This window comes from Hippocampus bargibanti, linkage group LG09 (assembly GCF_051943395.1).
Source record: "Hippocampus bargibanti isolate YZ-2025 linkage group LG09, ASM5194339v1, whole genome shotgun sequence".
Classification (NCBI taxonomy): domain Eukaryota; kingdom Metazoa; phylum Chordata; class Actinopteri; order Syngnathiformes; family Syngnathidae; genus Hippocampus; species Hippocampus bargibanti.
The window spans coordinates 4,160,151-4,187,084 of NC_142742.1; the positions used below are offsets into that span (position 1 = coordinate 4,160,151).

Here is a 26,934-nt window from a genome sequence, read left to right on the forward strand (position 1 = left end):
TTCGATTACTTTTATTACAGTAATCATATTACTTGTAATCCGATTACTTTACTTTATAGGTAATGTGATTTAAAATAAAAGTAATCAAATTACAATCAATCTGATTACTTGTATTACAGTAATCATATTACTTGGAATCCGATTACTTTTATTACAGTAATCATATTACTTAAAATACATTACATATTACTTGTAATTTATTACAGGAATCAGATTACTTGTAAATCTATAACATTTACAGAATTACTGAATCATTTATTTTTTTTTACATTTGTAAATCCATCCAGCATCATCCAGAATCATCCAGCCCTACTTAAAAAAACACATTCAAAGCATGTAGCGAAATCTTCCCATGAAAAATGCCAATTTTATTCCAACAATAATCTCAGCATGAACACACCCCGCCTCTTAAATTACAAACAATTTCATTTGAACGAAACAAATATTTAAACAGTTAATCTCTTACACAAATCATGCAGCAAAAATATATCCCTTAACCTGTTTGTTATTCTGCATTGGGCATCTCGCTACTGATAAAAGAATCCATATATTGTATATTGGGTTACAATGTCCTGACTCGAGAAAATAAAAGCCTCACTATGTCCGCCGTTTGAAAAACGGTGAAATAAACATTTCAGTCATGATTGTGTACACACAGATAAAAAAATAAAATAAAACCACGAATAGGGTGACCTGCAGTGATCCCTGCAGAATCGACACACGCTGATGTCACTAATCCCGCCGATTTAGGCCACGGAGGCAACATGCGATGGTGCCGACCAACCCCGAACGACTGACGCACGTTGGAAAAAAAAAAAAAAAACAGAACGAGAGCCCCAAACAAGTCAATACTCGATTCAGTGACGTCATCCATCGTATCAGGGCGACAGGATCTCGCTCTTTCTTTCTTTGCCAACTTTTACTGTGATCACACAAAGAAAAGGACATGTGCCGACTGGAGTGGAACAGTCTTCATAAAGTGTCTGTGGTTCAAGGATGGATGATTTCATCATCAAAAATCTTTTTTTTTTTTTTAATTACACAACTGCAATTAAAATGTGTTCTTCATTTCAAGCCCAGACAGAAAGTGTTTTGGAGGTGACATGAAGGAACGTTCATCATAGATTTGGACCAATCGTATCGTTTTTACAAAAAGGGCACGATTGATAAAATAAAGACAATCCAATCAAATCAATTTAGTAGAATAACTGAAAATAATGCAAAAGTACAAATCAACAAAAGTAATCACAAATGAAAAACTACAAATTAAAATAATCAACAACAAAAAATACTACAAAATAAAAATACAAATGAAGCACAGGAAAAAAAAACTAGCTATTGGCCATCTATTCGCTAGCTATTAGCTATCTATTCGCTAGCTAATAGCTATCTATTCGGGAGCTATTGGCTATCGAATGCTGGCTAATAGCTATCTATCCGCTAGCTAGCTTGCTATCCATTTGAGTTACTTCAGGGTTGATTGAACGCTGGCACGTGCGGCTGCCACTGCTCACCCACGGAAAGAAGCTAGCTAGCTCGATAGCAAATAGAGAGCTAGCTAGATATCTATCTAGCAGCTTGCGAGCTAGCTTTCTATCTGTTTGAGTTACTTCGGGGTTGAGTGAACGCCGGCGCGTGTGGCTGCCGCTGCTCACCCACAAACGTATCCTGTGACTGTAAAGTGACCTTGAGAGTTTTGAAAGGCACTTAGAAGAAATCAAATGTATTATTATTATTATTATTTAAACATCCCTATAAAATAAATTAATCTAATTAAAATAACGAGTAAACAAAATACTCCTGATTAGCTGATAAAAATAAAAATAGCTGAAAATAAAAACAAATAAACTGAATAAAATAACTACTAATAAGGTAGCAAAAAAAGGATAAATAAGCACTACATAAATTAACAACAATAAATAAATTGTGACAAAAAACCCCCCTCTTTCAAAATAAAAGACAAATTACAAAGGAATGACACTGATTGCACATAATTGATAAAAGACCTCAATCAAAGGTGAACTCAAATATCTCTGCCAAGTTGGCAATAATTACCCACAATTCCTCGCTCAGGTCACTTGTTGGGCTTTAAGATAGGCGCCATCTGCTGGCCCGTTTTAGACCTGCAGCGGCGAGAATGCGTAGAAGGGAAACTGGTCTTCATCCTCATCCACATAGAAACACTGGAAGTAGGGCATCTCGTCTGTGGGCGGAGTCAGAGGCACACTAAAATCACGTGACCTCACGTCATAAACACGTGCCATTGCGTGATGACGTCACCAAACCCGTCTCGTCCTTACCTTCTGGAACAAAGTCATCAGATTCCGCTGAGGAAATAAAAATGACGTTAAAAAATAAAAAACGTTTTTTTAGTATTTTATTTTGTCGGTCGAATTTTACCTTTTTTCTCCTCCTTTGAAGATTTATCTAAAACAAAATCAAACATTTAGTCATAAGAAAGGATCCACATTTGGTTTAAAGAAGACAACATACTTTTTTCTTGTATCTCTTTCAGAACTCTGTCCTCTGTGAATACATGTAGGAAATCAACATGAACAAGAGCAATAATAATAATAATAATAATAATAATAATAATAATAATAATAATAATAATAATAATAATAATACACTTCATTTCTAAGCGCCTTTCAAAACTCCCAAGGTCACTTTACAGTCACAGGATCAGTTTTTCTGTGGGTGAGCAGCGGCAGCCACACGTGCCAGCGTTCACTCAGCCCGGAATAACTCATTAACTCAAATGAATAAAAAGCTAGCCAGCTAGCTAATAGATAGCTAACAGATAGCCAGCTAGCTAGTTAGCCAGCCAGCCAGCTAGCCAACAGATAGTTAATAGATAGGCAGGTAACCAGCCAGCTAGCTAACAGATAGCCATTTATTTATGTCATAGTAATATATGAATCAAACAAAAAAGGGAAATACATGACAATTCAGAAACAATAGAATGTGTAATAACAATAATAATAACATTATAGCCATAATAATAATATATTAACAATAATAATAATAATAATAATAATAATAATAATAATAATAATAATGAAGTGATAAAGAACTCAAATACACTTAAAATTATATATTTTTTTAAAAAAGGAACAATTTTAATGCTGAAAATAACATGTCCTCAAACGAAATGTGTCTTTTATTTTGAAGGAGGAATGTTTTTGTCACATTTAGTACCTTGTTTTACTGTAGCGGGCTTTTGGTTTTCTTTGGAGGTCTCGTGCTCTGCTGTTAAAAATAAATAAATATACATGTAAACACCAATATTTTTGTTTCCTTTTTTTTGTCAGAAAAGTATGAATGCTAATGTTTGGAAGCAAAATGAATGAAATCTACCTTTTGTCTTGAGGAGCGGTGTGACTTTTTTCTTTGTTTCAGTCTTGGCACCTGAGATAGACAGAAAAATAAATAAATACATAAAATATATGTATATTATTCATAAAATCCACTTTCATTTTCTCTCTGAAAAGAGACACTTTTAGGAGCATGGCCTATTCCTGCAAACAAATACATAATAATACTACTACTACTACTACTAATAATAATAATAATAATAATAATAATAATAATAATAATAATAACAACAAGAACAAGAATAAGAACAAGAATAATAATATAATAATTAATACCCATTCATATTTTAGTCCTATGAACGAACAAATTCTGCAATAATGTTTAGTAATTTTTCAAAGAGGATAAAGAATATATGCATGAGCATGTGTTGTTCCAAATTGAAGCCAAATATAATGACTTCAATGCTAGTTTGCTCAGCCAGTCTATGGGCCTTTGCATTGTGTGTTAGCATAAAGCTAAGGGAGTTTATGGTAAATAGAGCTACCGGTCTAAAAAAAAATATATAAATGGCATACGAGACTTTGTAGGGACTCCTGGACTTTCTTTACTGGCCTTGTGATAGCTGAAAGAAACATTTGTATGTATGAGTGAACAAACACAATTTAAAAGTAAAAAAATAAATAAATGAAAAGAACTGACCTTTCTTCATTGGCACTATTTTAACTCTCTCTTTCAGCAGAGAAGAAGTATTTTTTGCAGGACTTTTTTGTTCTGCCAACATATTGAACAATATTTATGATTGTTTTTAACTCAAAATGGCGTCTCAGTTGAATGTATTGAAGGATTCTTACCTATTTTCTTGACTGCTTCCGTTTTTTCCTTTGAATTAGCTGTCAAAAAGTACAACAGATAATAACACGTAAAATTAGCTCGGTTAGCTAAAGGTAAACGCGTGACAATAGCACGCTAATACCTTTTTTGGTCGCGTCAGGTTTGGCCTTGGGAACTTTTGCGGCGCCTATAATCACATAAAATTAACTCATTCACTGCCAGATATGTTCACTCCAGTGCCAGGGTTTTTGTCATTGTCACTTGAATTCCAGGACCCATAGAATATTGACTTTTAGGACGAGATAAACGTTCAACACAGCCTAGAAATCTTAGACTATGTTCTTTCATCAGAAAAAAATGAGTTAATTCCTAAGTTATATGAGTCTGGAGTTATATGAGTTTGAAATGAGGGCGGCTGTCCAAAATACAATGCAATACATACATATGGGTTTATATAGGGCTTTAATAAGAGCTGACTAAGCGCTAACATGGAAAAAGAGGGAAATGCTGCCCCTTGTAGAATAAAAAAAAAAAAAAAAAACATCGCCAGAGGTCTGGCCAGCGCTTTATCAGCACCCAAGCATGAAAAACCAAAACCCGAAACAAATTCAGGAATGGCGCTCTCTGTTATATTTTCAATTCCCGAATAAATTTGTGAATGGGAGTGAATGAGTGAATACACAGAAAAAAATATATATGTATATATTTGATTGTAAAAAGATGTACCTTCTTTCGTCAGATTCAGATGTTCTTTTTTGAGGACTGGTGCTATTTTCTTCTTGGTGACTTTCAGCAACCTGGAAGGTGTCTGGGAGACATCGGCTGAAAAGGAAAAGTAATCAACCAACCTTTCGTCTTTTCTTTCAGCATAGCATATTTTCCGCATTATAAGGCACTTCGGATTATAAAGCGCATCTTCATATATAAAGGTTGTTTATATTTATAAGGCACACCACACTATAAGGTACGTAGAATCAAAGCTACAATAGTGGCTGCGGATACGTTATGCATCCACAAGATGGAGATTCCCTAAACGGAATACAATACAATACAGCAATATTGATACAAAAGCTCCCCTACTTACGAACATTCGAGTTACAAACAACGGTACATACGAACATTTTTGTAGTAACATATGGAGTATTCTCTCCAGTTGTACATGTACATATCTTTATAGAGCATATATTTTATGAAATCTTTATTCAGTGCAAACCAATACAGGTTACTTATACAAGCCTTTAACATACAGTAAAGTCTCGTTATATCGATATTCAAGGGAGTCCGAAAAAATATCGATATAACCGGGACTATCGATATATCCGACCCTGTTTGTATGTAATTTTCTCCATGCGTGCATAGAAATAGTATCGATATAACCGGGACTATCGATATATCCGATATCGATATAACGAGACTTTACTGTATTTATATAAGCCTTAAACATATATTCCATACAAAATATAGCACTGAAGCAACTTATGAACAAATTCACCTCACGAACGACCGTACGGATGGTATCTGGTTCGTAAATTGAGGAGCGTCTGTATAGCGCTTTCACAACCTCTAGTTCCGTAACAAAGGGCTTTCCAGAACTTTTAAAGTACTACGTCTGACAAATCAGAAGAATCATCCATGTCTATATGTCAGTTTTTGAGAAAATGTCGGATTTTAGGCGAGGATAATCCAAAAGTTTAATTTTCCCATTGTCCCGATGTTTCTGAACCAGGACGTACCTGTCTGCGCAGATCCTTCTTTCAAAACCTTCTTGACTTTTTTGTCCACGTCGATTGTATCTGAGAGCATGTCGGATGACTTTTGTGGTTGCTTTTTGGACTGTCTCGAAGGTTCTTTGGAGGGTTCCTTCAGTTTTTGCTTAGTGGCTTTCTTGACTTCTCTGGAAAGGGTGTCTTCGTGTTTGGAAGGTTCCTTGTCTGTCCCGGAGAGCTGAAGATTCTTTGACGATTTCCGTATTTCTGTTTCATCTACCGCAATTTTGGTTTGATTTTCTTTCTTGGAAGCTTTCTTCTCTTCAACCTTTACTTTGGTACGTGTCTTTGTGTCTTCAAGCGGTTCTTTGGGTGGAATCTTCTCTTCTTTCACTTCAGTGGGTTTACTTTCTTCTGGGACTTGTTGGGGTGTTTTCTTGGATTCCTTCTCCACCCTGGTTGGTTTCTGGAGCCTCATCGGTTTTTGGATGGATCTTTTGACTTCCATGTCCTCGCTTAAAGGACTCCTGGTATCAAGTTTCTGAGGTTTCTTCCCCTTGACCTCCTGTGGTCCATGACTTTCATCTGGGACTTTTTGAGGAGGTTTCTGGGTGTCTTTCCCTTCTTCACTGGGTTTGAGGAGCTTTCTCTCTTTTTTAGGGGAGAGAGTGACATATTTCGCTTCTCTCATGGATTCACCAAAGTCCTCTAGATGTGGAATCTCAAAGGTTTTTTTCTCTGGAGATGTTTTCACAAGGTCTTTCTGTATTCCGGTTGGCTGTTTCCCGAGAGATCTCAAAGTGTCCTTCACCTCTTTTATGATTTCCTGTTCTGCAAGTGGCCTCTTTCTCTCCTTTTGTTTCTGGAGCTCTTCTATGAGATGTTTCTTGGAATCGTGTGCCTTTTGTTTGTGGAGCTTTTCTGTGAGATGTTTCTTGGGTTTCTTTTCTTCTTTTGGGTGATCTTTTACTTCTTCTGTTTGATTGCCAAGGTGTAGTTCTTTGAAGACACCTAGGCGGTCTTTGGAAGTTCTCTTGACGATCACCACTTTTTCACTATGTTTTTTTTCTTTCAACTTATCTTTGGTAGCTCGCTTTGCTTCTGTAACTTGTTTCTGGACTTTGAATAGTCTTTCAGAAGGCTCCCTCCCGACTTGGATTTTGGAACCATCTGCATGGGATTTCTCAGAAGATACATTTGCTTTGATGTCTGTTTTGATGGCTTTCGTAATTTCTTTGTTCTCAATGAGTGTTTTTGTATTTTTTTTGATGGGTCTCTTGGTATGTTGCTCCTTTAAAGCCGGTTTCTGAAATTCCTTAGGATGTTCCTTGACGGGACTCTCCATTTTTAGAGCTTTATCAACTTCTTGAGGACAGCTCTTGTCCCTCTTCTCTTCTCTCAATGGTTTCTCTTGTTCTTTGAGTAAAGCACTGACGGTTCTCAATTTTCTCTGAAGAGTCTCTTTGGGTAGTTTTTCAGCATCTTCTTTGCGAGATTCCACAGATTTTTGATCTTTGGAAGGTTTGCTCAACTCAACATTGTCCCGTTTTACTTTTTCTTCGATCTCTTCCTGTGCTGATTCTTGGACTATCTTTACGCCCTTTTTAGGTTTCCTAACGTCCTTTTCTTTGTTAGAAAGTTCTTTGAGTTCTGTCAGAGGTATCTTGACCTCTTTGTAAGTATCATTGACTTTTCTCTCTGCTTTCAGATGTTTCTGAAGATGTTCTTTGACCTCCTTGTCTTGTTTCCGCAGTTTCCTGACCTCCTTTGAAGATACCTTGACCTTGGTATCTTCTTTTTGAAGTTTCCTAGCTTTTTCTTTTTGAGAAGGTTCTTTGACATCTTTCTCTTCTTCAAGAACTTTCTTAGCTTCTTCAGAATGTTTTTTCTCTTCTTTGAGGACTTTCTCGACCACCTTATCTTTTCCAGTTGGTAATTTGACTTCTTTTGGAGATCTTTTGAGTTCCCTTGAAGGTTTATCAACTTCTTTTGAAGATTTCCTGGTATTCCTCAAAGTTTCATTGACCCCTTTCTCTTCTCGTTTAGATTTTATGGCTTCTTCAAGAACTTTCTTCGGTTCTTCAGAATGGTTTTTCTCTTCTTTGAGGACTTTCTTGACCGCCTTATCTTTTCCAGTTTGTTCTTTGAGTTCTTTTCTCGATCTCTTGAGTTCTTTTGAAGGCTTATCAACATCTTTTGGCGATTTCTTTGTATCCCTCAAAGTTTCATTGACCCCTTTCTCTTCTCTCTGAGATTTTTTTACTTCCTTTTCTTCTCCAGACAGTACTTTGACCCTCACTACCTCCTTTTGACGTTTCTCAGCTTCCTTTGGTTGTACTTTAATTTCTTTGTCTTTTCTCTGTGTTTGCCTGACCACCTCCATTGATTCTTTGATTTCTTTCTTTTGTTTAGAGGCTTTCTTGACTACATCCACAATTTCTTTGACCACCTTTACTTCTTTCTGAGGTTTCTTGTCTTCTGTACAAGTGGTGTTGACCTCTTTCTCTGCTTTGAGAGGTTTCTTTATGTCCTTTTTCATAAAAGGGTCTTTAACTTTTTCCTGAGGTTTTTTGAGCTCCTCTTGAGAAGGTTCCTTGATTTCCTTATGAGGTTTTTTGCTTTCGATTTCTTTTGTAAAAGTTTCTTTCACGTCTTTTGGAAGTTTCTTTGCTTTTGTAGGCTCTTTGACCTTTTTCTCTTCTTTTCCAGATGACCCCGTGACTACTTTAATCGTCCGCTTGTGTAATATCACATCTTTTATTTCTTGTTTTGGAAATTTCTTTGCTAGCTTTCCCGTTAGTGATCCTGTCTCTTTTTTCTCCTCTTTGGCAGGTTTCGCCGCATCTTTCTTTGATTCCTCGGCCATCTTTGCCATTTTCATTTTGGAAAGCTTCACCATAAAGGCCCTCTTTGCATCCGTTATGTTTTTGGTGGCCTTTGCTTCAACTTGCAACTTCCTCACGGGTACTTCTAAAAGGGACACATGGTGATTAAGTATATAAGGTTGAATTGTCCATATATAAGCGGAAGGGAAGAGAAGATTAACAATTGAAATAATGAACCAATGAATATTTACATTATTATTATTTATTTTCAGTTGGATGAATAGTTTAGTTGAACTTTTAGGGGGTATTTTAATGAAATGTCAGTACCTTGGGCTTTTTTGGGCTTTTTCTTAAGGAGTTTCACGATGGCTTCGAGCTTCCCTGTTGATTTTTCTTCCTTGGTTTTGTTCCTACGCGTTTCTTCATGCTTGACGTCGATTTTATCTTCTTTTTTCGTTTCTTTTAAAAGGTCTGCAAAAGTAAAAGTATTTTAGTGTAAATAACCCAAAAATATTTATGATTATAGAGGTTATGATGATATATTGTTATTCATAGGAGATCACAAATGTACCTTTAATTACAAGGGGAATTTTTTTGGGTGCCGGCTGTTTTTTGGCTGCAGCTTTGACAACTGAAATAATAAATACAAAGCGCACGCACTGACATACACGGATAGAATGAAGAGATAAAATGTCATCACCGGCAGTGAATGGGTTAATCAATTTTAAAAATGGGTGTATTTTATAAGGTCAGTGCATTTGGTGAAAAACTATGCAAGCGGCTCACTGCGGTGAACGCCGATGAGGTAAATACCCCAAATCACAATAACAATTCAATTATATTGTATTGTATTGTAATTGTAATTGTGACTTTGAGTGACAGTCATCCAATTGATTGACAAGCAATCAATTTGACCACATGGAAATATTGTTGGTGATTAGTCAGCAAAATATGGGCAAAGATGGAATGAGAAATGACTTTTTTTTTTTTTTTACCTGTGTGGCGTTTGATAGGATGTTTCCGAACACTCGTGCGACGCTCCAAAGCTTTGCTGTCGACGACATCTTCCACCTCGTCGTCGTCAACCGTGACAAATGGCTGCCAAGTTGCCTCCTCGCCCTCCTTCTCCTCAACAAGTACTGTTGTCCCCTCTTTTTCTTCATCGTCATCATATAATGTCGCTCCTTCCTCCTCCTCATCGTCATCCTCCTCATCTTCATCTTGTTGCATTTTTTCTTTTGTCTCTTCGTTCTCCTCGTCGTCATCGAATGGTCTTGATTCATCTTCCTCAGTGGTAGCTTTTTGCTCCTCCTCCTTGAGAGTTGTTGTCTCCTCTCGCTCCTCCTCAATGAATGTGGTGGTTCCCTTCTCTTCTTCATCTTGAACATCTACCATTTCGGTGACCTCCAATTCGTCATCTTTGCTTGTTTGTTCCTCCTCCTCCCACACCTCATCGTCCTCCTCCTCCTCTTGCTCCTCCTCAATGAATATTGTGGTCCACTCCTCTTCCTCATCTTGAACATCTACCGTTGCAGTGACCTCCAATTCTTCATCTTTGACTGTTTGTTCCTCCTCGTCCTCCTCTTCTAGAGTTGTTGTCTCCTCTTGCTCCTCCTCAATGAATATTGTGGTCCACTCCTCTTCCTCATCCTGAACATCTACCGTTGCGGTGACCTCCATTTTGTCATCTTTGGCTGTTTTTTCCTCCTCCACCTCCATCTCGTCATCATCATCATCTAGCGCTGAAGTGTTCTCCTCCTCATCATCTCTGGTCTCCTCATCAGCTAATGTCTTCTCATCTTCGTCGTCACCCTCCTCCTCCTCCTCCTCTTTGGTTGTTTTCTCATCTTCATCAACCTCGTCAATTGTTGTTTTCTCCTCCTCCTCTTCCTCCTCTTCCTCCAAAGTTGTAATTTGCCCTTGGATGTCTTCCTCTTCTTCATCGGAATCTTCTATGAGAAGTGTCTCCTCCTCTTGATCAAACCATGTTATTTTCTCACCTTCTTCGCCCTCCTCATCGTGTTCAATTGTTTCCTCCTCCTCCTCCTTCTCCTCATGGTGATCTACAGTCGCCATCTTTTCATCGTCATCCTCATCATCAGCTGAAGTTGTTATTGCCTTATCGGCGATGGTCAGTCTCTCTTCCTCTTGCACCTCCTCCTCCTGCACCTTCTCTTCCATGTCTTCCTGCACCTCCTCCTCAATTTCGTTAATTGCCTCCTCCTCATGCTCCTGATCATCATCATCATACAACTCCTCCTCATCAACAGTTTTTGGTTCTTCCACCTCGTTCTCGTCTTCCTCTTCAACTGCAACGAACACCTCCTCGTCTTTTTCATCCCACTCCTCCCAATCGCCTCCAAATTGAGACTCCTCATCTCCTGGCGCCATCTCCGCATCATCGTGAACACCCGAGATTGTCATCTCCTCATTTTGTTCCTCACTGTCACCAAACGGGATCCCCTCGTCTTCTTCCTCCTCCTCAATGAACGGGATTCCTCCAGCTACCTTCTCCACCTCCTCCTCGTGCTCCTCCTCCACTTCTGACACAACTTCCTCTTCATTTACCACCTCACCACTGATTTCTATCTTCTCGTCTGTGGCCTCTCTTGGTTCTTCCTCTCCATTTATTGGTAGTTGCAATCCCTTTTCCTCCTCCTCATCCTCCTCTTGGGTGTCCAATGGTGCTCCTAGTCGGACGTGTTCCACTAGTGATGCGATAGCGACACATATAAATCTCTAATCTTGGTGATCAATATGTTCTCCAGTAAATTCGGAAAGTATTCGCCAGGGCTTCATTTTCACACTCACTCCAGATTAGGCCGCTTTTGTGTGGGTGTGTGAAAAAAAAAAATGAAGCGCCGTGAATATTTTCCAGCTGAAAACGTAAAAGTGTTGAAAGCATGAATACCCTTGTCCTCCCGGTTTGCTTTTTTGTCGTCTTGTTGGTCTTGAGTTGCGTGCATCATCACCATCACCTCTGCAAGGGTGCCACGAAGTCGTCACGTCGCCGTTTATCGGACACAATCCACGTTTATGGGCGGGATGGGGTGGAATGAGACACACAGAAAGCGTTATTTGGGACAACACGTCAACGTGCGGATGGTTAGTGGCAGGTGGGAATAAGGTTGCGACAATATAATGCAATCGCATACAAATACGGTGCGGCAGATGCAAGCGGTTGTACAGAAGATGGTGGAGCAAGCGATTCACGAAAAACAAGTTTGGCACTGAGAGAAACATGAAATAAATTTAACACTTTATAATTTTTGGGTTGAGTTATCTTGAGGGGGCAGTAAATTGACACAATGCAAGCTCGAAGATGACTACTTTAACTCATTCACTGCCAGATGATGTGCAAAAAAAAACGTGTCCACTCCAGAGCCAGGGTTTTTGTCATTTTCACTCAAATTGCAAGACCCACAGAATATTGAGTTTTAGGACTACATAAATATTCAACGCAGAGTAAGAAATCTTTGACACTCTTCTTTCATCAGAAAGAAGTTAATTCTTAAGTTATATAGGTCTGGAGTTAGCTGAGCTTGAAATGGGGGCGGATGTCCAAAATGCAATACAATACATACATATTGATTTATATATTGCTTTAACAACAGCTGAAGCTGTAACAAAACGCTAATATGGACAAAAGGCAAATGCCGCCCCCTCGTGGGAGCGAAAAACATGGCCAGAGGTCTGGCCAGCGCTTTATCGGCACCCTGCGCCCCCGCAAGAAAAACCAAAACCCGAAAATTTTCGGGAATGCCGCTCCACGTCATGTTTTCAATTCCCGAATAAATTCGGGAATGGCAGTGAATGCGTTAATTTGTCATTTCCTCAATGTCGTAGTCCCTTAAATAAATGTACAAAAATATTGACAAACATGTCAAATATGTACTTTCTTTTTGTGATGTACTACACAGACTATGTACATAGTTCTGGTGCATTTTTTGTTTTTGGTCCCATGTTCATGTTGTTTTGTCATGACGCTCAAAAAGCAACATGCATTTTTTGGGAACCTATATGGCGTTCTCGGTTATACATTTCAACGGTAAAATCCAAATGACACCCATAAATTGAAAAGTGTAAACTCAAGAACCCCCCTATTCCATCTTCATTTTTAACGGTTAAATTTGATGTTCATACAAAACAAACACACATAAAAAAAAAACGAGACACTTTATTTGAACCATGATTAAAATATAATTAATACAAATAATTGTTGCATGCATACAATGTAGCAGAACCATCAAAGTCCATGCGTACATTTAGCACAATGCACGCATGGGATCTGCAAACTAGTTTTTTTTTTTACATTTTTTTTTCTAAAGTAGGAGGAAAATGAAATGCGTGCACGTGCAATTCATTTTTCATTATTGGGGAAAATAGTTTTATGCATTTTTTTTTGGGAGGGTTCACTGAATCATAAATAAATAAACAAATAAATAAATAAAGCTCTTTGTATTGACATAAACAAATAAAATATGGTCTTACCTCTTACATACGGTGGTAGAAATTCACCTGCATTTTAAATAGAGGTTAGTGCACCATCATTTTAGAAGCCACGCATGTAAAAGGAAAATAAGTCTCACCTTTGCGTCTCACCATCGGTATGTCTGAGGGAGGTGCTACACTTTTTTCTAAATCAAGGGAAACAACAGTAGATTTGTTTAATGGGATGCAATTTCACAACAAATTGGAGTACACATACAAAAAAAAGGAAAAAAAGAAAGAAAAAAAACAACCTTTTTCATGGATTACATCCTTAGGCGGTGTAGCGACCGGTTCAGCTGAAAAGAAGACAAATGTCAATCCTTAAACAGGTACTGCGGCTTGGAATTGAAGTGGATTTACATGGGACAGGAGATGTGAGACAATCTCTTTTTGTCAATGCATGATACAGATTCGTGTTTGCTTTCAACATTTATCTTGTAGCAGAGGTGCACATTTCACCATGACGTTCCTGATCCACTGGTGAAAAGGACACTTTGGTCGTCTCCTCTTTCATCTCGAACTGCTTCATACTACAAAGTGGGTGAAGAAAGTGCTTAAGATTGAACGGCTGTCTGTGTCTTTGTGTTGTCACCTTATTTGTTATTGAGTTTTTTGTTGTTTTAATTTCAAGATGGCGCCGCGAGAGTGGCTGCTTTTCCAGCAGCTCCTGTATTTTCTTTTTCGACTTCTTTGTTTACTTTCCTCACTTTGCTGCTGTGAAATGTAAATTTCTCCACTGTGAGACAAATAAAGGCTAATCCAATCCAATCTTAGATATCCGGGTTATTAGCTAACTAGCTTTCTATACGAGTTACTGCCGGGTTGAGTGAACGCTGGCGCGTGTGGCTGCCGCTGCTCACCCACAGAATAACTTATCCTATGACTGTAAAGTGACATTGAGAGTTTTGAAAGGCGCTTATAAATGAAATGTATTATTATTATTAGATACATACAGTCTATTCACTCTATTGCTATGCTTCTCAAAATGTGGTGCGCGGACTCCCCCTAGTGGCAAATTGGAAAATCACTGTAATTAAATTACATTTTTAGTCATTCATTCATTCATGATGTACATTTCTTAAGTTCGGTTTGGTTGTATATAATTATGAAGTGTAAAAAAAAACATGATAATTTTTAGGATTGCTTGTATGGTATCGGGTAATCAGAGAAGCTCACGATACGGGTTAGGGATATTTGAATCAATAAAAATCTGAAATTGCGTCAGTCCACCTTGCAAGTAGGTGGCGCTATACTGCAGCGATTAAATACAGCCAAGATGTATGTGTGCAAAAAAAATAAAAAATAAAACTTGTCTTTGGTCACCATTATTCGTCATTGTATTAAATGAAATTTGATATCTCAAACATATAAGTGGTATGACTACAGTGATACTTCAGCTAAAGAACTTAATTGGTTCCCAGAAAGTGTGTGTAAGGCGAAAAGTTCATCTGCCAAACATTTATTTCCCATAAGAAACCATTAAAAATTTGAATAATCCGTTCCCAGGTCCCCATAAAACATATTTTTCTACTAAATAAGCCTTAAAACTACACAAAATATACATTATTTTACGTATAATAAATGTGCTATTGTATTGTAATTAAAGAAATAAACAGTACAGTAAAATAAAGTCGTTTTATTTACCTTTGTGATGGTCGTTGATGTAGTTGCCTCTTGATGATATCCGAGTGAAGTTGCCGTGCTTTCTCGAGGATAATACCCTCACTCACACTGCCCCCTGCTAGCTGCTTTTCGTTAATCCAAATCAACAGAAGTTTTTCAACCTGTAATGCCTGAGACCGTTCCTTAGACAACACAGAAACACCCTTAGCCACACGTAGCAATGGTCGACTTAGCGTACTGGTACTGGGACGCTAAGTCCCACAAACGCACACTTCATTTGTGTTTTTCGCTGATCTCCTTTTTCTGCTCGACTGTAATTTTCTTTTGTGTCCTCTTCGTCTTAACACTAGCCTGTGGTGGGGTCTTTTTCGGTCCCATCATAGCAAAAGTACTCCACTCGATAGCAAACCACGTCTGCAAATTTAATGTTCGTAAGGCGAAAAGTTTGTGAGCTAAAGCGTTCGGAAACTGAGGTATCACTGTACTTGGCTTATCGGTGACTACGCAGAAGTTAAAACTTGTACCTTTCTCGCCCACAATCACGGTGCTCACAAAGGCCACAAATCGATCCATCTTGGCAGTCAGCTGGATCATGGCGTCTTCCGCCATTTTCACGGGGTCAAAGGCAACGTCGGAAAGGACCCCGGAAGTGGCGTCTACTAGCATTTGGTACTGCTCCGCGATGATTTCGGCGGTCCTGTTCAGGGCGACGGAAGGGCTGAAGTAAACCACTTCCTGGATGTCTGATGAAGAGCAAGGCAGAACTCAGAATTGATCGATGATTGATTAGTGATCAAGTCGGGAACTAATCAGACAAGTAACTTGAGTTACGGTTTGGATTTTTTTTGGGGTGGTTCGCGAACCGTTGATGCGTACTTTATTCGCACGTACCGTTGACGATATCAAGAACGACGTCCGTGGTGACGGCCATCGCATCCTGCAGGCCAACCGTTATCTTGTTGACGGTGTCGTTTGTAACACTGACGACATTTCTGCCAAACGCCACGGGGTCCAAAAAGCGGAGGTCGATGCTTCCTGATAGTGGGGTGAGGGAAGCAAAATTTGAATGAATTAAAAAAAAAATCCATGCCAGCCAGAGCTAGCCAGCGAGAAAGCTATATTGTTAGCTAGCCAGCGAATAAATAACAAATAGATAGCAAATAGCTAGCTAGCTCACAGTTACTCAAATAAATAGAAAGCTAGCAAGCTAGCTAGCTCGAAAGCTAGCCAGCTAAATAGGTAATGGATATACAGATAGATAGCTCGCCAGCCAGATAGATAGCCAGCTAGCTAGCTAGCCAGCGAGAAAGCTATATTGTTAGCTAGCCAGCTAATAAATAGCAAATAGCTAGCTAGCTTTTAGTCCTTTTCATTCAAACGTCACGTAAACTCTTGGAAATCCTGATGAAAATGAGGATGCCCTCGCAAGAATGTGTGGATGCAACCCGACACTTCCAACGTGCCTTTGGGCACGTTATATCCATTTGAAGCTTCAATGAAGCTTCATTTAACAGATTCATTTTTTTAAACTAAGAAATAATATACTGCGGTCAGATTAAACCTGACGATTTCAAAGCGAACGATTGTGACTTTCATTTGACGTTTTATTAGACACAGACGTACCTTATGCTTGGAAAACATTTTGGAAATAGACTTTGTCTTTTTTTTTGTTTTTATCCCCACAAAAATGGATATAACGTGCCCAAAGGCACGTTGGAAGTCTCGGGTTGCATCCACACATATTTGGGCATCTTCATTTTCATCAGGATTTCCAAGAGTCTACGTGACATTTGGATGAAAAGGACTAAAAGCTAGCTAGCTATTTGCTATTTATTAGCTGGCTAGCTAACAATATAGCTTTCTCGTGGCTGGCTATCTATCTGGCTGGCGAGCTATCTATCTGTATATCCATTAGCTATTTAGCTGGCTAGCTTTCGAGCTAGCTAGCTAGCTAGCTTTGTATTTATTTGAGTAACTGCCGGGGTGAGTGAACGCTGGCGCATGTGACTGCCGCTGCTCACCCACAGAAAAACTGATCCTGTGACTGTAAAGTGACCTTGACAGTTTTGAAAGGCGCTTAGAAGTGAAATGATTATTATTATTATTATTATTATTATTAATAATGCACAATTTGAAGGCCCAGCTACCCTCGAATTTTAGAAAAACAAAAATACCTTGAACGAGACCCAGAACAGAGTCCAAGATGCCACAGAAGAACTGTTGAATGGAGCCTAGGAGACCGCAAACAAAGTCATTGGTTCTGGAGAATAGTCCCCGACACCACGGAAGTGGATCCATGAAGCTCAGGTCGACTGCTCCTGAACGCAACACTGAGGAAATGAAAATAAGGAGTGATGTAATTAATTGAGACATTTAGTCATCTAGGGGGATAGGGAGTCATTTATTTGTCAAGGGTCCAAAATGTGGTTTTTATTTGAGGTAGGTGTTTATTTTTCAGGGGCACGGGTTTAACGTTTCAGTTTGTTGTGTTTTACTCATGGTTTTGTTTGTTACTTTGGACCGTTCTGTTCTGATGACTTAGTTGTTTGAAATTTTGTTCCTGCTGACTTTATTGAATAAAATCTGTTAAATACACCTTGCTCCTCCCTCCTGCCTGCATTTTTTGTGGTCCACCACCACCTGGCAAATCGTAACAAAGGGGGTTTGGAAGGCATTTACTGTACAAAAATACAAAAATACCTTGAATGAAATCCAAAGCAGAGTCTAAGATGCCACAGAAGAACCTCTGTATGGAGCCCAGTAGGCCGCAAACAAAGTCGTTGGTGCTTGAAACCAGTCCTCGACACCACGGAAGCGGATCCATGAAGCTCAGGTCGACTGCTCCTGAATGCAACACTGAGAAAATGAAAACAAGGAGTGATGTAAATAATTGAGGCATTTAGTCACCTAGGGGGTTGCACCGGTGTGGGTTGTTTTAATCAGTGGCTGTTAAAAGGACTCCCGACACGACTACTCAGTGTCGGGTCATTGTTTGTTTCACCCTGTCGGATTTGTTTCGTCTTGTCATATTTGACTCATGGTTTTGTTTGTTACTTTGGACCGTTCTGTTCTGATGACTTTGTTTGAGATTTTGTTCCCGCTGACTTTATTTATTAAAATGTGTTGAATACACCCTGCTACAAAAATACCTTGAACAGAATCAAGAGTATAGTCCAAAATGCCACAGAAGAACTGTTGAATGGAGCCTAGCAGACCGCAAATGAAGTCGTTGGTGCTTGAAAACAGTCCTCGACACCACGGAAGCGGATCCATGAAGCTCAGGTCGACTGCTCCTGAATGCAACACTGAGAAAATGAAAACAAGGAGTGATGTAAATAATTGAGGCATTTAGTCACCTAGGGGGTTGCACCGGTGTGGGTTGTTTTAATCAGTGGCTGTTAAAAGGACTCCCGACACGACTACTCAGTGTCGGGTCATTGTTTGTTTCACCCTGTCGGATTTGTTTCGTCTTGTCATATTTGACTCATGGTTTTGTTTGTTACTTTGGACCGTTCTGTTCTGATGACTTTGTTTGAGATTTTGTTCCCGCTGACTTTATTTATTAAAATTTGTTGAATACACCCTGCTACAAAAATACCTTGAACAGAATCAAGAGTATAGTCCAAAATGCCACAGAAGAACTGTTGAATGGAGCCTAGCAGACCGCAAATGAAGTCGTTGGTGCTTGAAAACAGTCCTCGACACCACGGAAGCGGATCCATGAAGCTCAGGTCTACTGCTCCTGGACGCAAATCTGTGGAGGCAGTCACCAATTGTCAAAGTCAACCGGACCATCTCAGAATCGTCTACATTTGTTAAGAGTCGTTGACCAACCTTGACTTAAATGCACTGCAGAATAGACCACGGCATCCAGAGCGGAAAAAAACGTGTCCCTGAGGGACGTCGTCACACCGCACACAAAGTCATTGGTGGAATGGAAAAGTCCTCTGCCTATCACCACCGGATCCACGTAGCTCAGGTAGAAGACATCTACGTTCAAAAGGTCAATTTTTAATTGATTTGTAGACTTAAATTCAGGTTTTACATCTGCGGTTCACTACCATTGTCGTCTGAGAAATGTTGCACAATTTTCTCTTTAGCTTGGGTTATTTCATCCAGCGCGTAGGTGGCTGCGGACATGGGGTCGCTTAAATCGGGCGTACATTCTAGAAAGGAACAGAAACCTCACGAGTCTGGCAAGTAATGCTGTTAATGCCAATGCTAAGCTAGGAGGTCACCTTGGAACTTGCTGACGAGATTGGACATCTCATCCGCGGCGTCGTACGCAGCTTGGAGCGGGTCGGACATGATGTGCTGGATATCTGGACATCACAAACGAACATGAAATATGTTGTTTTATCTTTGGTTTGGTTCTGTACGACGTCTTCCAGTCTTTTTTCTTGTCCAATTTTACTCTCCGCTTTAGTTTTGAATTTTTTCTTGAAAACCTACCTGGTACTGCCTTATACTCCACAAATTCAAACATGACCATGCCCATCGTCAGCCAGCACAAGAGAGCAGCTAGAGCAACAAGCAGCTCCACAGACACTCGTAGTTTATTCAGCATCATCGCAGCTTTGGATTTCCCTGAGCCACATACTGCTGAGGACCCAGTGGCTGTTTTGGCCCCTTGATGTAGAGAGAAAAAAAAAGATTTTTTTAATAATAATAATTTACATTTGCACAAATATCCCCTTTGGATCGGGTGAGGGCTGGGGGGGTGGGGGGAATGATACTGAAAATTATTTTAGGGTTATAAATAATACAGAGTTGACAGTCGTGCTGCTACTTAGCCTTTTGTTAATGTTCACGATATGTGATAGGTTGTAATTATAGCAATGGTACTTTCAACAACACACTTGCCCCGAAGGGATTACTGTCACGCTTGCTCCCATGAAAGTCTATAAAACATTTGTAAAACCCAGTTTTCAATAACATTTAATGATTTAATACAAGACGTTCGAATAATGGATGGATCGGATACTCATAATTATAATAATAACCCTTGTTTGATAGAACTTTCCTTTCTCAGATTTTAAGATACAGTAAAGTCTCGTTATATCGATATTCAAGGGAGTCCGAAAAAATATCGATATAACCGGGACTATCGATATATCCGACCCTGTTTGCATGTAATTTTCTCCGTGCGTGCATAGAAATAGTATCGATATAACCGGGACTATCGATATATCCGATATCGATATAACGAGACTTTACTGTAGTTTTTTTCCCCTTCTTTTACTGCCTAATATTTTTCAATAAATACACATTTTTGACACAAACAAAATGTTTTTATCCTGCGACTGTAAAGTGTCCTTGAGAGTTTTGAAAGGCGCTTATGAATTAAATGTATTATTATTGTAATATAGATAATATCATTTGACTTTGTATTTTTTCTTTCTACAGCCAGCAGAGGGAGTCTTCTTATTTTACCAAATCAAGATTGGTTGATTCGTTTTTAAACGCCTCGTTTTTAGCAAGTGCACTGATATTTTATGTTGATTGGTTTGGAAACATTAAGTTAAAAACTACTTTAGCAGTTACTGTCATTACATTAATGAGAGCATAAAACCAAACATGGAACGTTGTTGAAAAATAAGAACATATTTATTTTTTTTAAAGTGAACTGGTATTTTTAATTTGATTATTTGTTTTTTTTAGTCTGGTACCAATATGTTCAAAAAACAACTTGAGAGTATCAATAGCCTAAATCATATTCAAATGTTTTTTTTTTTTCATTATTCGCTTGTTTGTTTTTTACATTTTAATTTTTAAATGGCTTTTTTTGACTGACGTGTTAACAGTAGCTTCAAAATAGTAAAGACGGTTATGCTATAAGCTAGCGAAATATATTTCCCATTGATTTCTGTTAGCCAAAAGTAGCCACGGAGGAGCCAAAAAGTGAAAATATGAACATATACGATACGCTACGAATCTATTTCAGGGGTCAAATTTGGAAATTAGAAAACGAGACAGTTGACAGGTGGGCAAAAATAGCCTACGTAAAGCCTAGCAGTTATGTGCCATTTCGCTCTTTGCTAAAGCACATTCTACTCAATTTAATGGACATTTGCCAAAAACCGAAAGCCATTCAGTTGTTGTTATTTTGGCGATTTCACATTAAATAAAAAAAAAAAACGATTCGAACACGTATTCTCGACATGCGCGGAAATAAATGATTATCAACGTAATTTCGTGCATTTTAAATATTATGACAGTTCTGTAAAAGCTCAAGACTCGTTCCTGTCAATCAAACTTACCGTCAGCCATATTGATTCGGTTCGAATCAGTTTTGATTTTGGTAGAAATCAAGTCTGGTGCAATCAATTATCCCATAGTTAATCACTTCTTTGAATATATTTTTTAAAAAGATGAATAAAAACTAACAATAGTTGACGGGTGCGTGTGGAGCTGCCGGTGCAGAAGCAGTGACCGAGGGGAGCACAAAAGGGGTGGGTGATTTTTGCAAGGGGTCGTACACAGAACATAATACGACGCGGTAACTTGACCCCCTGCACCCCCCAAGAAGATTTATTTTTAGCTCCGCTGCCCTCACACACCTTTTTTGGAGGTCAAAAGTGGGGGGTGGGGGGCTACTGAATGAAATGTCAGGGAAAGGGGCGCCCCTAGTGAAGAAAAAAAACAGATCAAATACGTCGTGAGTTTTATCTCAAAACACTCTCAAATCATTAAAAAAATAATTTGAACGATTCGGCTCGGAAGGAAGTAAAATACTATTACAACATATCTCTTTATCTATATATCTGTTTATTTGTATTTATTTATTTTGATTCTGTGCATTTATGTGCCGCACAAATTCTACAAAGAAACCCAACTACCCCAGAAGATTCTTTAAAACTAAAATATTTTTCATTTAAAAACATATTAAAAGAAATATTGAGGAAAAACAAAAATGAATACGTAGTTTTATTCTGGGTGTGCCGAACAACTTTAAAGCTAAGAAAAAAAGGCAAATGTTTTAGGCCTACAAAGCAGATTTACTGTATTCAAGTTAAAGACAACTGAATTGTGGTGTAAAACATGTACATTTGATCTATTCAGCAACATTTTACAAGGTATATATTTTTTCAGTGGCCTAAGTATCAGAATCTGTGTTTGGCCCAACAGCAAAATATTCAATTATTTTATTTTATCATTTATTATTTTATTATATATTAATATTTATTATTTTATTCAATTAATACACAACCAAATGATCTTGTTTCTTAAGGCACCATTCTATATTTAAAAAAAAAATCTATATATACAGGTAACATCCGACTTACGACCGAGTTCCGTTCCGATCAAACGGTCGTAAGTCAAAATGGGCGCAAGTCGAAATCCATTCAAAATGCTGAATCGAGACTCGGAGGCTAAATGATTCGCAAACTCCCCCATCTGGTGCCATCACACGGTCGATTGCTGTGCAAGAGTGAGATGCTGGCTGGCCAAAACTGTCATACGCGTTGCCTGCCTGCTAGGTCTGGAGGTCGTTAGTCAAGCCGGTTGTAAGTCAGATGTTACCTATATGTGTATTTATAAAAAAAGTTGGGCTGGCATTACAGCAGGTTGGAAGCCATTTTTGGAGAGGAAGTCAACAAGGCCGATCATCTCACAAGACGAGTCCGAGGAGAAGGTGATAAAGATGTTTCCTGACCACAAAATCCATCAAAACATTTGTACAGTAAAGTCTCATTATATCGATATTCTCGGGAGTCCGAAAAATATCGATATAACCGGGACTATCGATATATCCGACCCTGCGCGCATGTAATTTTCTCCTTGCGGTCATAGAAATAGTATCGTAATAAGCGGTACTATCGATATAACCGATATAACAAGACTTTACTGTATTTGAAAAACAAGTACAGTGATACCTCAGTTTACGAACCCCTTGGCTTACGAACTTTTCGGTTTCCGAACATTACATTTATGAAAATTTTACCTTGGCATACAAACTATTTTTCGGGATACACACGGAGCTGCCACAATGAGTGATGTATCGTTCGCGAACGAGCCCGTTCTCCTAAAAGAAAATGGGACTCTACATTGGAGTCCTGAAGGATCGAATTGATACGGAAGGACTTCTTTAATCAATTGCAAACATTTATGCTTTCCTCTTCAGAATTATTTGAATAATATTCATAACAAGAAAGCATCTTCACTGAATCTGAAGCCATTGTTTTGATTCTAGAGCAAAGCAAGATGTCCTGGCGTGACGTCACGAACAAGGGGGCGGGACCTTCTGAAACTCGGCATCTCCGAGGTCATTTTGAATTAGTTTTAGGACACTTTAAGTCATTTTTATTGGTGTTTTGCATTTGACTAAAAATATCAGCCTGCGTGTTTTGGGTATTTTAGATGCTATAAAACGTTTTTCTGATGTCAGTTAGGAAACAAAAAAAAATGGTGTCGGTTGTCCTTTAAACGCTATCGTCCTTATTTTTGTCGCCGATGGACGTGATGACGTTGCTGATTTGCATACAGGCCCGCATTCAGTTCACTTCATGTTGGCTATTAATGATCGACGTGAAGCCCAGAGGGGAAGAAAATCTGTGTGTGTTTGTGTTTAATTTCAAACCATGTACAGATAATAAGACAATAAATTATAGTGACAGATACAATAAAACAATGCAAAAAAGACACGGAAGGGTGAAAAAAAAAGTTGACACGGAATGCTCTCAAGCGCTGCAGGCATCGATGCTCTGTAACGACGTAAACATGTTTGGTCTCGAACGCATGTTTGGCATTCTCTGAGTAGCGTTATTTTTCTTTTGAAATCTTTGCTTATTTGCATGGCTGCTCAAGAGCTTGCATTCGCACTTAATGGCGAGGCAGGGTGGAAGAGACAATTAGTAGAAGACATTTCCTTGACAGCAGGGTTTCCCAAACTGGTATTTGGGTTTGAAAACGCAATGGGGCAGGGATGCTAGGGGGTACGTCGTCATTGATCATCAAGCAGACACGCCGTGTCTTTGATTCCGATGAAATTGTTAAACGCATCCAGTTTGAGGAAACCCCGAGTTCTGAAAGGACGTTTGAGGAAAAAAAGGCAAGAACAGGTTATTAGAGTACATTGGAGTTCCTTGAGAAAAATGAAGAGGAGCAGTATTAGCGATACTACATGAAGTGGTCGTGTTAATATTCAATGAATTTAGTAGAAAACAATACAAAGAAAATGGTTGTACCTTGAAAGCCAGTTTGACCGAACAAAATGACATTTGGTAGCCATTTCTATCAGGAGTCGGCCCACAGAAGACTTTCAAGTAGTCAAGGTGGGAAAGAAACAGGAAGTCCACTGTTATGGCTTGAAGCGGCCATTTGGGGTCATTTCCAGTAGTCTTTCTTCGTTCTTACATATTTAGAAAAATGAAATCCCAAAAGCCGTTGCCATAACAATCTGAAATATGGAAGGCATGTCCGGTAAGTGTTAGACCCACGTACAGTTAAAGTGTCAAGAAGCCCTGCTGGAAAAAAAGTAAAATAAACAGAATATGGGAGTCTGCCATTTTGGCTCGAGTCTGCCATTTTGGCTCGAGTCTGCCATTTTGGCTCAAGTGAGCCATTGTGGTGCCATTTTGGACATTTTTTGGGGGTACTTCAAATACAAACTCCCCATCGGATTCAGCCGTCATAGCAGATTTGAATTATTGGCATGGAATTTGGTCGGCATGCGTGGAAAAAAAAATACATTGAAAAGAATAAAATAACGTGTTAAGCTCCTTAACTCATTCACTGCCATTCCTGAATTGATTCGGGAATTGAAAATATGACGTGGAGCGCCATTCCTGAATTTGTTCGGTTTTTGGTTTTTCTTGCAGGAGGGTACCGACTAAGCGTTGGTCAGACGTCTGGCAATGTTTTTTCCCTTCCTTTCGTCCATGTTAGCACTTCATTACAGGTACAGCTGTAATAAAGTGCTTTATAGAAATCAATATGTATGTATTGTATTTTGTACAGCCGCCCCCATTTAGTAATAATAATAATCCATTTCATTTATAAGCGCCTTTTCAAAACTCTCAAGGTCACTTTACAGTCACAGGAAGTTTTTTTCTGTGGGTGAGCAGCGGCAGCGACACGCGCCAGCATTCACTCAACCCGGAAGTAACTCAAATAGATAGAAAGCTAGCTACCTACCTAGATAATAGATAGATAATAGCTAGCCATCTAGATAGCCATACAGCTGATAGATAGCCAAATAGCCAGCCAGTCAGATAGCCAGCTAGAAAGCTAGCTAGCTAGATAGCTTAGTTTCTTTGTTTTGGTAGTTTATTTTTTTTCATTTTTCATCATGTTTTAATAATAATAATAATAATAATACATTTCAAGCTCAGATAAGTCCAGACCCATATAATTTAGGAATTAACTCTTTTTTTTCTGAAAAAAAGAAGAGAGTCTAAGGTTTCTTATGCTAGATGGAATGTTTATGTAGTCCTAAAACTCAATATTCTATAATCAGAATCAGAATAAAGGTTTTCTGATTCTGATTCTGCAGGTCCTGGTCATTTGAGTGAAAATGACAAAAAACCCGGCACTAGAATGGACACATTTTTTCCACGTTTGGCAGTGAATGAGTTAATTGATCTCTTCATCCTGCCTACAAGCTTTCCCTTGGTTTAACTGCTTCCAAAAATATTTCAAATAAAATGTCGAATGGAACCAACAGAAAGAAGTAAACAAGCAATTTTTCTATTTACATTACGTACAAGTTACACGGCTCACCGTCGTCTTTTTGCATCCATGGTGGGCTCATCCCCTCCCCTTTATAGTCATTTTGTCTTAATGTGTGTACGTGTGGGTGTGTGTGTGTGTGATGCTTGGAAGAGGTTTGGAGACCAGCTTTTTTTTCGAAAAGTCTCCTGGGTTAAAGAAAGAAGATAACAGGGTATATGGCTCCCCCTACTGGACAGTTGGCAAAAGCCACTCAGAGATTATCCCCCGGTTGGTACTGAGGCTCGGTTGCAGTGAAGTAGTCCTCCAAAAAGGCCTGCAGGTACTCGAACGTTGGCCTTTCTTCTGGGTCTTTCTTCCAGCATTGCACCATGAGCTCGTGTAGCGACGTGGGGCAATCCTGCGGGCACGGCATACGGTAGCCCCGTTCCACCTGCTCCAGTACTTCGCGATTGTTCATGCCTGGATCATACAGAGGAGAAACGAGGATGGTTAATAGTCAAATGGTGATTTATTTTCTTTTTCTGTACTGGTGGGAAAATGCGCATTTTTGGTGCTTTGGCGTCGTCATCGTCGGAAAGAAAAACAGAAAGATCGGATTCAGACCGAGTTGGATCTTTGTGGTTACGTGTTGTTTTCTAGTCGCTATGTAATGTAGGTCAGGCATTGAAGATAAATGCAACATACAAATGTTGTATTTTTATTTATTATTATTACCACAATGGTCCTTATGCTGAAATGAAACTAAAAATTGGGCTTTAAATTATATTGACAGTGATGCCTTGGTTTACGAACCCCTTGGTTTACGAACTTTTCGGTTTACGATTTATGAAAATTTGACCGTGGCATGCAAACTATTTTTCGGGATACACACGGAGCGCCACAATGTGTCGTTGGCGAACGAACCCGTTCTCCTAACAAGAAAATGGCAGCCAACTGTTTTTGTCCTCTATTCCCCACCCCCAGTCTTCGGTTAAATCCACGTGATTGGTCAGCAGAGAGAGACTGACCACAGAGAGAGACTGATAAAATGGATTGAAAACAGTGAAATGTTGACTCGTTTCAACTTTGATAGAGCAAAAGCAGAGTGAAGGCTGCAAGGTTAAAATATCCCATCAATCAGGCTCCACAAATTACCTGCACAAGCCGTCTGTACACTTGGTGCAAAAAGCTATCAACCCAACTAAAGAGAACGCAATTGATGAGGAACAAGCTAAAATTATCGCAGAGAAAGCACCTACAAGGGATCATTCCTCAAGATGTTGAAAGAAGAAGGCTACGTTCCTCATCAAGTGTTTAATGCTGATGAGACCGGCCACTCCATTCCATCAAGCCATCAACGACCATCACAAAGGTAAATAAAACGACTTTATTATACAATACAGTTTATTTATTTAATTATAATACCATAGCACATTTATTATACATAAAATAAGGTATATTTTGTGTAGTTTTAAGGCTTAGAAAATTAG

General features: G+C 38.9%; 2 protein-coding genes across 9 annotated transcripts in view; both read right to left on the reverse strand.

Moving 5' to 3' along the window:
- Nucleotides 1–807: 807 nt before the first annotated feature.
- On the reverse strand, nucleotides 808–21,227 carry LOC148893390 (uncharacterized). Of its 7 annotated transcripts, XR_016116009.1 has the most exons (30): nucleotides 21,052–21,227; nucleotides 19,244–19,420; nucleotides 19,030–19,113; nucleotides 18,853–18,957; nucleotides 18,626–18,781; nucleotides 18,390–18,545; nucleotides 17,941–18,096; nucleotides 17,492–17,647; nucleotides 16,966–17,121; nucleotides 15,683–15,826; nucleotides 15,316–15,534; nucleotides 13,420–13,464; nucleotides 13,267–13,314; nucleotides 13,169–13,195; nucleotides 11,589–11,657; nucleotides 9,673–11,385; nucleotides 9,249–9,308; nucleotides 9,005–9,148; nucleotides 5,880–8,822; nucleotides 4,873–4,968; nucleotides 4,289–4,333; nucleotides 4,167–4,205; nucleotides 4,015–4,086; nucleotides 3,358–3,408; nucleotides 3,199–3,249; nucleotides 2,494–2,526; nucleotides 2,401–2,427; nucleotides 2,301–2,327; nucleotides 2,056–2,203; nucleotides 808–922 (listed from the first exon to the last, which is right to left on the reverse strand). XR_016116009.1 is itself a non-coding variant. In XM_089004588.1 (29 exons), exons 1-29 carry the CDS (start codon nucleotides 21,059–21,061, stop codon nucleotides 2,118–2,120), a joined length of 7,095 nt encoding a protein of 2,364 aa, XP_088860714.1. In that variant the 5' UTR covers nucleotides 21,062–21,227; the 3' UTR covers nucleotides 808–2,117. The 7 variants fall into 7 exon arrangements, 4 of the variants coding, with proteins under 4 accessions (XP_088860714.1, XP_088860716.1, XP_088860715.1 ...); XM_089004588.1 differs by having other exon boundaries at nucleotides 808–2,203; XR_016116011.1 differs by lacking the exons at nucleotides 808–922; nucleotides 2,494–2,526 and adding an exon at nucleotides 3,891–3,937 and having other exon boundaries at nucleotides 2,143–2,203.
- A 502-nt stretch (nucleotides 21,228–21,729) lies between these two features.
- Nucleotides 21,730–26,934, reverse strand: part of fyna (FYN proto-oncogene, Src family tyrosine kinase a) — a 28,522-nt gene continuing 23,317 nt past the window's right edge. The window contains exon 11 of one of the 2 annotated variants that reach the window (XM_089004012.1): nucleotides 21,730–25,924. In XM_089004012.1, the coding sequence (XP_088860138.1) occupies nucleotides 25,716–25,924 (209 nt within the window). In that variant the 3' untranslated portion in view covers nucleotides 21,730–25,715. The remainder of the gene's footprint in view (nucleotides 25,925–26,934) is intronic. The other variant, XM_089004013.1, reaches the window with a different exon arrangement.

Excerpts from the sequence above, each read along its gene's own strand:
- LOC148893390 (XM_089004588.1), bottom strand. Across the intron at positions 18,958-19,029 it reads TCTCGTCAGCAAGTTCCAAG|AATGTACGCCCGATTTAAGC; the intron begins GTGACCTCCTAG and ends GTTCCTTTCTAG. Across the intron at positions 15,535-15,682 it reads CGTTCTTGATATCGTCAACG|ACATCCAGGAAGTGGTTTAC; the intron begins GTACGTGCGAAT and ends GCTCTTCATCAG.